General features: G+C 37.7%; 1 protein-coding gene across 1 annotated transcript in view; it reads right to left on the bottom strand.

Annotated features, from left to right (window-relative positions):
• The window catches only part of GPC5 (glypican 5), a 231515-nt gene extending 218365 nt beyond the window's left edge, over positions 1 to 13150 (bottom strand). The window contains 2 exon segments of the mRNA XM_085588453.1: positions 4715 to 4876; positions 12718 to 13150. Of these exon segments, the coding sequence (XP_085444579.1) occupies positions 4715 to 4876; positions 12718 to 13150 (595 nt within the window).
• Between the last annotated feature and the right edge of the window lie 207 nt (positions 13151 to 13357).

Genomic DNA, 13357 nt, shown 5'->3' with positions numbered 1-13357 from the left:
GTAACTAGGACAAATAATTGATGGTAAGTGAACAGGCTGAGACTAGAACACAGGAGCATAAATGCACACTTGAAACGAACAATTTAAGGAAAGACAGATGTGGCGAAAACTGTTACAGAAGCCCATTAAATCCCTGTGCATGTATAGGTACATACATATACCCCAGGAGTGCCTACAGGCACAACACACATATATGCAAGTAAGTATCTAAAGATAAGAATGAGATAGAGTAAAACCAAACTCCTTTGGAATGATAAAAGACTTGCTTGCAATATAGAAGTAAAACTCAGGATTAATAATGAAATTTTAGGTATTAATTTAAATCTCTACATTTCTGCACTTACAGCAGTCCCTTAGTGCTGTGTTTTACGTATATACAGACATACCGGGTCCAAATCTAAGTTATATTAGCATAATGTTTATCCTGCTTTTTTATTATAAAGCACTCAAAATACTATATGAATAGATGATTGCTGAAGTTAATAAAGTCTGTATAACAGCTTTGTTCCTTAGACCAATCAGTGGGTATAATTATTCTTCTGGGCTATTAAAATTCCCTACTTTTTCAGTCCAGAGGGGAGCATGATCATAGTTGTGAGGAAGGGCTGCAGAGCAATTGAGAAAGAGGAATATAGCCCTGGTGAACCACAGATATTTTTGAGACTCTTATCCCTCAATATAACAGAGTGACAAATGGAGTCTCTCAACCTGTCCTCATTTTTGTATTTTAACAGAATCCTTAAGTTTCATTTAATTAAAAGAAGTGGGATTCACCAGTATTTAGATTTAGGGTTATTTATATCACACTTAAAATATAAAGGATTATGGAGATGCAAAAGAAGAAGATGTTAAACATCAAAGCAGTTTGCATTGCAAATGATCTGACAGGCAACATATCATTCAAAACCATGAGAGATACAGCAGCTCTAGCTAGAAGTTTTCTGATCTTCAAATCATTCTTCAGAAAACTTCACAAGTGGAAAGCAATTGAATTAGTGCCAGAGCACATTTAGTTTCACAAAGATTAGGAGAAATTCCGTTATGTCTTACGGCTTACCAGAGAAAGAGCTCAGAAGATTTCAACCCATTTTCTAGTTCATACAAGTTACTTTAGCTACTAAAACTTTTTCCTATTTTAATGTAATAATTGTACTGTGATCTCAAACAATATGATGCAACAATTTGACTTCATTTAATTCTGCTCTAGGATAATGTGGAAATTGATCTACTCTGTAGCAATAATTTAATAGAAAAACATGAAAATTCATCAAGAAAGCCTGAGTCAATACACTTCAGAACTTACATGGCAAAGGTAGTAAATTTTTCCTACACAGTGGAAATGTCAGGTAATGCTCTAAAGAGTGCAGCTTATAACCTACTGCATACAGACAAGATCTCTGTTTCAGTGACAGGCAGCCCCATTCAGAAATGATTGATGCTTCCATATTTATAAAAACTATGCTACAGTACTAGAATTGCCAAATACAGTAGCACAAAGAAAAGTTAATTTGCTTTAGACTCCACAACTAAATTCTAATCTCTGAATTTCCCTTTCAACCAGACAAGCTGTTACCTTGTTCTATGTCATACATGGCCACTTTTTAAAGGGTTACAAGCTCTCTTGTGGAAAAATAGTGAAGTGACTCGAGATCTGTTGCACAGCACATCATCCTATAGCAGATCACCAGATTCTTAGATGCCTATACAATTCCTCTCAAAATTTTAGAAATTGTAGGGATTTCTTTTTTTCTCTACATGAAAACCAGCACTGCAATGTGACTACACTGTAAGCCTGTTAGCACTTGTTAATCTTTTGATAATAGGTATAGACAAAGGTCAGGGTAAACTTTGAGTAACATCTAAGAACTGTACAAAGTGAGTGTGTACATATTGAGATATGTCTATGGCATGCAATTAAGATTTAAAAAGGATTTGGGTTTACGGTTACTAGAATGGAGATGTTATAGCAATCCCTGTACAGCAGCAACAATCACCTCCTAAATACTAAGATAAGAAATACTAAAACTCAGAAATGTGCAATATTATCCTATGAAAATTACTGTCTTGAAACAAAATTATCATACAACTTAAGTTCTCTAGTCACCTTTCCCAAGGGAAAAATTATTTATTGCTCTCCATAATGTATCTCCCACTTACCAGATTAATATCTATCTTATTTAACTTCATTGCCACCCATCCTTCTGTTCCCTTACTGGCCCTCAAAGTTATTAAAAGAGAAATAGATTCAAAACAAAAAAGAAAATTAACATTCTGAAACACCCTGAACCATAAGGAAAAAACTAACAGTGCTCAGTAGGACCCAGTACACAAGTGGAGCAATTGCACCACATAGCTTGACCTAAGAGGCATGGAATTTTTGCAAAATTTGGAAATTGCCAATAGTTCCTGTACTGTCAGGAAGCAGCACTTACCCTAATACAGAACCACAGAAGTTTCACAAACATTAGAAGGTGACAAAGAAATGTCAATATATATAGATTAATTTACTCTTATATAAAGACACATGCACACACATAACAAATTAATAGACAGATAGGCAGACAGCTGCCTCATTTCACCAACACGGTCACCATAAAGTCCCTTGTAGTTAGACACCCTGAAGACTTAGCATCTCTAGACTGTATTTAATGCTGAATGAAAACACACCTCTGAAGACCTGCAGAGTCAGATACGGATCATTTATTTTAGCTGTCTACTTCTCTCTACTGAATATGTAAGAAACTGAGACAAAATTAGCTATTTGTTCTGCTGGAATCTAGTCCACCCCTTTAAGACCCACCTCAGCATACTTTATGAAGAGGCAGGTGACACCAGTGACAAAATTCATGACATCTGCTCCCTTCTCTACACACCCAACATTCCCCTTCACGCTTTCTGAATGACTCCTGAGACGTCTGTCCAGTTGCCGAAGTATCAGAAGAGATAATCACACTCCTAGCTGCCCAGCCCAGCCTCATCTAAACATAAAGGAATGCCTAAACATTTAGTGGTAAGATAGGCACCCTGTCATAATATAATTCAGATTGCAAAGGACTTAAAGACGTGTCCAGCCCAAAGTCCTGCTCAAAGCAGGGTCAAAAATTTAATTCAGATAGAATGTCTTAGTATGTACCTAGAATTCCAAGCTGAAAAAACATCAGCAGTATCTCATTATTGTTTCTGAATCTGACATCACTTAGCTTTAATTTTAGTTAGCTGTGGTAGCAATTCCTCAAAATTTAGTGGCATATTCATACCATGTTTTTCCACAAATAATTATTTCAAGGTTAAAAAAGGTTTTAAATCCAAGTAATCCATGCAATATTCTCTCTGTTATGCTTCTTTACATAAAAGGAAAACAAAGACAAAACTAGTAAAGACTAAAGCATGTACTTTGAAAATACATGAAATGTGTAAGATAAAAGAGATTTCCCTTTAAGCATATGCTTTTAAAAGTATTTGTTTAAATGCAAATGATGGACCAAAGTTAACATATTATAAAATGTAGCAAACTCTAGGTTAACTTATATGGTACCAAGAAAAAGATAATACACAGAACTTGAAAGGAAGAACAAAGGCAGAAAAGAGAGTAAAAGATTTCTCTGTACATTTTATCAATGATTCCCTGATTGTAACACCCTCTGACAGCTGTGTTAGGCAGGCCAAGTGGCAAAACTCCTAAAAGGTGGAGAGCAACTCAAAACTCCAGCTTGCTTTTAGCATTAGAAAGCCTAAATTTAAAAAAAAAAAAAAAAAAAAAAAAAAAAAAAAAAGACTACAAAGTCTTTAGGACTACAAAGTCAACTTTGCATTTCAGGATCCCATTCAGCTAATTATTTCAGGATCACAGGTTAAAAACAAGAGTTGCCAGAAGGACAACTTCCCAAGCCTGTATGAAGTTAAAACGTTATCCATTCTAATGAAGTGGTCATAAAGGTTAATAAGTACATATTAACAGACAAATGACAAGACTTTAGGGCTTTGTCCTCAACACACGTAAACTCTATCTCCTTCCATCACGTACAACCTCATACCTCTACTATTTTCATATCTTCTCAGCTCCTTAACCAATTTCTGCATTAACATATGCCCAATTAAATCAAAAAGAAATGAATAGTATATGAAGAGTTATCACAAAAAGGAAACCCCACCACCAGTCCAAATAACTATTATTTATTGGGTAACCTCCTGTTGTTTATTAAAACAACTATCACTCAATGTGCAATTTTTTTCAATTACATTTAGAAGCTCAAAAGTCTGAAAAACTAGATCTGAAAAAAGAACCTCAAAATCTCAAAAATAAACTACCCAAGAATGTCTACAAGAAAAAGACAAAGAATATAGTGGATGGAAACAGTGATGTAACAAAAATCTCTCTTTCATAGTACTCCAGGCACTAATTTTGCATTTTAGTATGACTCCAGTAAAAGCAGTTAAAGAGAAATGTGAAGTTACAGGTTTACAATTAAAATCAAAGTGTCTTACTAGAATGATGTCTTACTTTTTCTCAAATAAAATTTTTTAAAGGCCACAAATTCCAAAAGCAATGCAGTTTTCTAATCACCTGCATGATTTAGTAGTCCTCATTTGAAAGCATAAAAGCAAAGGAGGAAGCTAAAAATTAACATATAACCTTTATTACGTCATAAATAATCAAATATGAAAATCAAGAAAAGTATTAACAAGTTTGGAAACAAAAAGCAGAAAGCTTTACCTTGAAAAGCAGCTGCATTATGAGATATTAAAAATTTTAATGTAGCACTTGATGTTTGAAGCACTTGCTGTATATCTTGCTTTGCTGCAATCTGATACCTTTCTTCCATCTTTTTGGTACAGCACGTTGGATTTTTCGAAGTACAAACCTGGAGATCAACACCTAAGGAAAAGGCAGTATTACTGATTAACAAAAAACAGAAGTTCGCAAAACACAAACACCTAGAAAACAGCTACGGTTTGTGGTTTTTTTTACATGGGTATTGACACATAGAAGAAACACCAAAAGCTTTAAAACATTTGGTCTTATTCAACAGAAGGGGATACTAATTAAAATTCTGTGCGAATAGTACACTTATTACAGTTAATTAAAGTCATATAATACAATTTCCCTGACAATGTAATCTTGTTCCAGCTGTGAATATTGCTAAACAATGTTGGTAAAATATGTTGACTATGCACTGTACATCACGTTACAGGTGGCAGATGTCCCACTCCTAGAAACACTCAAAATCTGCTTAGATGAGGCTCTGGGCAACCTGATCTAGTTGAAGATGTCCCTGCTCATTGCAGACCAGATGACCTTTAGAAGTCCCTTCCAACACAAATTGCTCTGTGATTCTATGATCCGCTAGAATACTGAACTGCTGGAGCAGCTCACAGCTGGCACTCTTGTGCTTCTGTCAATCTCGGACTACAAAAAAGTCTAACTACTTCCAAACATTACAAACACACCAGTGGAAAGCCCACTCCTGACAGGTGCATAATGAACACATTTATATTAACTTCTACATGGAGCAGCCCTAACTTCTAGTCTAATCTCCCTGCATCCTTCTCTAATGTCAAACACTCCCACGAATCTGTGACACCAACTACCTACTTCCCTAATAGATTTGAGACACTTCTACAAAGGAGTATTTGTTTTTAATTTCAGGCAGGCTGAAATTCCAGAGGGAAAATTCAGTACTTTTATAACTTTACAACTGGAGCATAGTAAAGCATAAAAAGCATCATTCACCTTCCTTGTTATCATGTGGCATTCAAAATATTTTTTCTTTTTTAATACTGTATCTAAACAATGCTTTCTAATATAAAGAATAAACATATCATGAAAGAAAAAATATGAGACTTTAAATTATATCAATATAAAACTTAACAGTCCAATCCAAATTGTGCTCTCAAATATGTTATTTCACTGACAGGTATGACAAGATTTCAGGGAAACATAGTGAGAAACTTGTTTTTATCTGCATGACCTTTCAACTTCTACATTTTAGTTATTAACAAATAATATACAGGGTAACTGCTCACATGCGGTTCCCTCTGTATGCAGGCACAGGCATGAATAATACTTGTCTAATATTGAAATGAGGTAAAAATTAGGTCTATTAAAATCTTATTAATATTTTAAATAATTGTTAGGCACAGCTTAGCTTTCAAACCTTTGCCACTTGTAAAGCAGAAGTATAGATATACAGATATACTTGTAAAGCAGAAGATCACTGCTACAGAAGCTAATTTGAAACTTTATCTAGTCTTTATGGACTTGAGTACAGCTTCAAAAAGACACAATTTCAGCAAAACTCTAAAATAATAATGAATATTTGTATATGGCTTCAGCTGGCTCTTCAGTATTATTTTATTCCCTTGATTGTATGAAAAGTATTTTTTAAGCAGCATCTTTTGAACACAGATCTCATTCCCAATCCTAAGTGAATTTTGTTTTATAGTTTTAAGACTGCTAATCATGTACATATGAAGTACATTTTATTGACCTACTTTTGTTCCAGCTCATTAAACACAGCTGCTTTCACTGCCCAGGAAAAAGTAACCAAATACAACATACAAAGAACCCAACTGACTAAAAATTAAATTATTGCTCAAAACCCACAGAGTGGTTTTCCATTTGTTTTTTTAGAGATCTACAGAACAAGGAAGAGCTTATAGATAATGTTTCAGAAGACACATAAACCAGAACATGAAACAGGTCTTTCCATTTACGTACAAGCAATATTAAAAAAACACACAATTATTTTCTGAGTTTTTACATCTAAAGAACTTTCCATCTTCCACAAGAATTGTTTTATCAATAACCAATTTTGAAATTAGAGGCAGAAAACACTTTCTACTCCAAAAAGGCATATTGGCTCTTTTCAGTACCAAATTCTGATGGCTCTACACTGTGATCCACTTTGAGACAAGATCAAAAGACAGCTAGAACTGAAATAGCTTAGCCTGTAATAAAAATATATTGAAGCAAGCAGTTATGGTATTAGAACTGAAAGCAATCTCGATGAGTCTAGGAAAGACAGTTTGGGAAGAAAAACATAATTGTTCCAAGGTGCAAGTTTACCTATCTGCAACTGATTTCAAACTTTTATTCATGATCTCAGCTGTACAAATCTATATTTTCAGTGTCCTGAGATAAACAAACGCTGACAGGATGAGGACATTAACTGCCAGGAAGAGCAAATGCCAGATCTGTGGTAAATATCTGTCAGTTTATTTCAACTTTCAAGAGATCACATGCTGGGTCTGAAAAATCCCAAAACAGACTTAGGATCGTCATGACAAACAATCTTTCAAAAACCAGCACTGAAATGCCATATGGCTTGGAAGCAATTGTCAAATCAGTGGTTTATTTCAAAATGGATTTGGAACCTGCTTCAGACCCATGCTTATCCTTTAATATTTATTAACTTATTTTTGTTACAATCACCACTCCAGACTTAGCATTACTTGCTATTACTATGATTGTAAAGTACTTCAGCTTTTCTCAGTAAAAGAGAAGCCTCAAGCACCTGTAACTGTCAATGCTGTTAACTATCATCCCACTTCTGTGGCTCTATTCAGCAGGTGTCAGTATTTCTCTCACCTGCACTTCAAGAGATGGCGTATTCTATATACTGCTTTCAAAGGGCACTCCAGACAACACTGTAGAACAAGTTTGGCTCCTTCCTTATACACTCCAAGCTCATCTTCCTGCCTACTAAGAAGCATGCCAGCAAGGTGAAGCCTTCAACACACTCATGCTACAGTGCACAGAACAAAACATGCTATCCTGTCCAAAAGCCCTCCTGTTTTTGAGACTGCTTGAACTTCAGGGCAGGGGAACTAACAGTGTCTTGACATCACAAAAGCATAATATTGGCTCCCAAGAAGATTCAAGAGAAAATCCTATGGAGTGAGGACAGTCCATTCCTTCCACAGGACACCAGCCTTAAGCAATGTAGACATAACCCTGGTCTGTTCCACTTGACATGAGAGTCAGGAGGCAGTCCTCTGTCTTCTACTGAGCAGCACCACCTTTCAGGCCAACCCAGCCAGATCAAGACTACTGAGCACTGATGACTTCCTAAAGAAGCTGAAAGATTGGACATTGAGATAGGGGAACTGCTATATAGCTGAGCCCACTTTTTTGTTGATTTTAATCTCAAAATACTGTTGATTTTTTTTCACAGTGATCATTTTGTGGATCCAGGGGTGAAATGTTCACACACATAAAATTATGCTGCTGGCAACAGTCCTTACAAAAACAGATGTGATATAATGAACATCAGTAACTGATTTGACAGAGCAATTAACTTTCTTTCTCTGACTAAATCATATTCCAGAGCTCTGAATGTCTATTAGACAAATAGAGTAATTAGAAGTGTCCCTGCCTCCATACAACAAAAGAAAAAAAAAAAATTAATTTGACTTGAGGTAGAACCAAAATCCAAATTACTGTAATGTAAATTATACTAGAAACCCAAATTAAATTTCAGATATGATCTTAGAATTGCATTAAAGTAACCTGCTGGATTTTAAACTGACTTCTATTGTTACTTTAAGGGGAGTTAGCAAGAATATTTAACTTGAATTAACAATACTACCACAGACCAACTTTTTCTGACATTATCTCATCCTTCCAGCATGGTCTTTCTCATTTATTCAATTTAATATTCATAATGGTTCTCTACCAAAAAGCCCTTACAGTAAAATTTATACTAATCACAGTCTTCACTCTCTTTTATGCTTCTTGTTCTCATAATTGCAGACATCATCTCCCAGTGTTTGCTAAAAAGAAGCCTAGATTAATCCCTGGAAAAAAAGAAACCAACTCAAAACCAAAAAAAACAAACAAACAGAAACAAACTGCCGAGAAAAAATATCTCCAGCACTTTTTTCCCCCCACTTAATTGGGAATTGTTTGATTCTACAGTAATAGTAAATGTAACATTTTCCAATAAGCCACAGAATTCAGCTTTTCAGTGCAAACAGAAGCCTGAACATTTTTTTACTGATGTACCTACCAGAGGGTAGGCATGAGTGAATGGTTTACCAGCCATCCTATTCTGCTACTGCTAAAATTGTATTATAGAATGGTCTGGGTTGGAAAGACCTTACAGAATATATAGTTCCAACCCTCCAAGAAGGGCAGGGACATATTTCATTAGACGAGGTTTTTCAGAGCCCCATCATGCCTGGCCTTGAACACTTCCAGGGACTGAGGATCCACAACTTCTCTATTCTAGGTATTCTGAGAAAAAGAAATCAGAAAATAAATATTATTTGCAACAGAGATAACAAGAACAGCCCAGAGCGCTCATTTAATCTGTCTGAAAAAAAAGAGCTGCTGAAATTAGCTAAAAGCTCTAGATTTACTAGCATATAGGGTAAAAAAGTAGAAATCTTCAAGAAATCTTAGGTTACAATACCAGAAAGGATATAAAATACCTTGAACATAGGAAATAAAAATATGTTAAAAAGTATTTTGCAGACAACAATTTCTTTTTTTAATAATCCAAGTCATATTGATCCACAAAAATAAAATAACTCCAGACCTAACCTTTGAGCACTTTTTATTTAGTTCTTCATACAGCAAAAAAAGTGGTTTTTAAGATTTTTAATTACTGAGGTTACTCTGTATAGTCCCTCCAAAAATGTACTTGTAGCACAGAACCAGACAGGAAAAAAACAAAGTATTTTTGCAACTAACACTTAAAATCAGCATGAATACAATAAATGCTCCAATATAACATGTGATGGGACTGAGCATAAGTTTGTACTATAGCTCCCAAATCACATTTACAAAAGACCGAGAACAGTTAGTCAAATGTCTTGATTGCTAGGGGTAGCAATAAGTACCTTGGGATTGGAAAAAAAAAATATATATATATCTTGATTATTAGTTTCCATTTTCAACACTATTATATCCTGTCCTATGTGGATGATAACACAAACTCAAATTCATAGTTTTCATATCCTTCAAGATCATCTTTGTGTTTATGTCATTTCTGCATAGGATGACAGAAGTATTTTTTTCTCCCTTAAAGATACACAATCTTTATACAATTGCTGCAAAACTAATTATATAAAATAATGTATTGGGTTTTGAGCTAAAATATATTCAAAATACAGACACATGACCATCTCCAGAACTAGAATTTGCATGATCTACTGAAATAAGGCTGCTGTTTTTATTCCTACCAAGAAGAGGAAAGAATATACATTTAACAAAAACAAGGCAAATATAAACCCTGTAATTTTATTTACTTCCACTGCATACAAAACCATACATCAACCAGCATTCCTGCTGTACCTCAGCTGCTGACCACACTCTACCCCAAAGAGACTGCTTAGGACATTTAAATGAAAGTGTTCTTAAACAAGTTGTGTCTAAGGTACCACTAAAATAAAGACATAGAGGCAATGCAGTAGAGGTATTTATGCAGCTTATTCTGAAGCCAACACTAACATTTGATAATGGAGTAGCTCCAAGATTCCACAAGCGGCACTAGCTGTCCGCTGTGGTTGCCCTGAGGAGCACCTGAGATGCCAAAGATATCCCACCCACTGCACACTGCACTACCAGAAAGATGTAAGTTTCCCAGAGTTATTACATCTCTCAGCCCCATTGGGAAGATGATGGAAGCCTTAGGAAAATTAAAATGCTGCTAGATGCCCACATTTCAGCACCAAAATTAAAGCTTGTAAAGGCAGCAAGCTCGGACACCTATTTTCATAAGTGGACACCTACAAGAAATGCATGTGTTTTACAGGTACATGTGTGCGTCATGTACACAAACACATTTCTTCTGTCATCAGAAAACGTTTCAAAATATTTTTACATCCTGCCTCAGAAGAAGGCTTAATACAGAAGATCAGTAGGAAAAACTGACATTTCTCTTCACATTACACTTTGAGCCTACTAATACCTTTAATCACACCTAAACCTTCTAAAATACTCGTTTAATCCCCGTTTTCTTGTCATTGCACTTCTGGACAGATTTTACTGCTTGCAATTATTTGTTTAATGATATCTAAGATCAATGCTACTCAGAACAAGAACTCTGGCAGCCCACAGCAATGTAATTCCTTCAAAGAGTGAAAAGCTGCTGACCATACGGCTGTACCACACCTCCTACTGCCCACTGTTTGCAAGGGCAGTGTCAGAGAAAGGAATTATTTTATACATTCTTACAATTCAAACATGGCTTTTCCTACGAGCAGGAAATGCAGAAAAGTCAAAATGAAAAGAAGAAAGTGAGTGGTGGTATAAAAATATTATAGGAGAAAGGAGGAAATTGAAGGAACAGAGAAGAAGAAACATATATAAGGTACTATAGTTCATTTCTTTTGAGTCAACATATTTCCTCCCTATCCCTAGTACACAAATGAATGGTAATCAAAAACAGTAACAGAGAAAGCACAAAATTTACACTAGGCTACAGAATGAGAAAAACATAGATAAAGTGATACCATATCATTCATACTGAGATTATTCACACAAATAATCAGCACAGAAAAACTGAATCACCGACAGGACTGTAACACAGATTTCACTTTCCAAACACCTCCATTTGCACAGTACTTGTCTCATATCAGGCTTTCCAATTGAAACATTTATTTTCTTTTTATCAAAGGCAATTATAAAATCTTTAGGTTAGGACAATACAAGAAGACAATCATGCATGTTGATAAATATACTGGTAATAAATATAGTACTCCAATTTGTAAACTACACACTCCAATATTGACTGTTAAGCATTACACATTTAAAGCCAGAGTTATTAAAAGCTCTATTTTGGAGGGATTCCTTTAAAATAAACCTAGTACACCTTATCTCAACTTGCAGAGTTAATAAAAATGACACAAATTATCTTTTTAAAAAAATGAAGTTAGTTATTGATATTTTGAAGTGAGGGGGACATTAACTCATCTTTTGTTGCATTTTCTGTCTAAAAAGCACTGACTCACATTTACTAGTTAACTTGTCAAACAAAAATGAACACACTTTACAGATGGGCAAAAAAAAAAAAGTTGTTTTCTCATCTTATATTGCTGATCACTGAAATACTTGCACTTTAATCCTCTAAGTTCAACTGAGGTTCTCACAAACCTGGAACCAAAACGTTAAACATAAAAACCTACACCTTACTATGTCATTCAGCTTTGCACCGTCATTCAGCATCTACTTAAAAAAAAAAAAAAATCACCGCTGATACAAATGCTAGCTATACTGAAATTGCCATGAAGACTCTCCTTTCCCGGGAATTTTATTCCATTACATTCCAGTGACAGGTAGATATCGAGCAGGGAAAATGCGCAGCCCGAGCACTTGCAGCGGTGTCAGTAATTCTCGTTTCCCAGCAGTGACTCCAGCAGCCCCAGCGCAGTTCGGCGGCTGTCCCCAGCCTCCAGGTTGGCGCTGCCACCGATGTACCTGTGCCTGCCAGGGCCGGCTGGAACCAGGGTGACCCCGGCTGAAGCGCAGCTCTGCTGAAGCGCGGTACGGGTCGAAGTGGGCGGGCACAAGGGCGCTTCAGGCAGGTATCGGCGTGCTCCAGCTCGAGAAGGGAGTCTTCTCTCTTAAGTAAGGGGGCAGAGCGGGGGACCCGATGTGCCCGTGGGGCCCAGCCCCGCCGCCAGCATCACCCACCCATCGCCGCCGGCGGCACCGAATTCAAGCCGGCGGCCCCGCCGCTCCCGGCGCCTCCTGCCCCGCCGGCTCTGCCTTACCTGCCCGCGGGAGCTCCGGGACGCCGCCGAGCGGGCCGAGCCGCCGCAGCTGGAAAACTTTCCGGACCGCCTCGCAGCTCGGCGGCGGCTCCGCACCCTCCGAGGCGGCGGCCAGCAGCAGGACGGCGAGGGTCGGGATGCCGAGGCGGAAGCTCTTCCCCCCATGGCCCGCGACCGCCGCCAGCCGCCGCAGGGACGCGGCCGAGGCGCCCCGAGCCGCCGCCGCGGGGCAGGCACCGCCCGCCGCCCCCGCCGGGAGCCGCCCCCGGCCCGGCCCGGCCCCGCCCGAGGAGCGGCCCCACGCCCCGGGCGGCAGCGGGAGGCGCTGCCCGCGCCCGTGTCGGGGCTGGGGACGAGAGGAAACACCCCCGCCCCACCACGTGTACCCGGGAGTGCGGGCTGCGGAGGAGAAACCCAAAGGCGGTGCTGGCATTGTAGGGGAACAATTTTAACCCAAAAACACGAAAAAAAAAAGTATACCGCTTTGGGGAACTGCTAGAAACAGGCTTAACACTGTCAGTAAGGTACGCCGTTCAGTTTGGCTTGAAATGCCAAACTTGATTTTCTGCAAACAGAAGTTTCCAAGAATTTGGCAGTCTTCAGAGCATCTTCAAAATTTTCAGTTTGAGGCAAACGTGAC

Source organism: Lonchura striata, chromosome 1 (assembly GCF_050655825.1).
Source record: "Lonchura striata isolate lonStrDom1 chromosome 1, ASM5065582v1, whole genome shotgun sequence".
Taxonomy (NCBI): Eukaryota; Metazoa; Chordata; class Aves; order Passeriformes; family Estrildidae; genus Lonchura; species Lonchura striata.
This window is presented reverse-complemented; position numbering and strand designations above follow the sequence as displayed.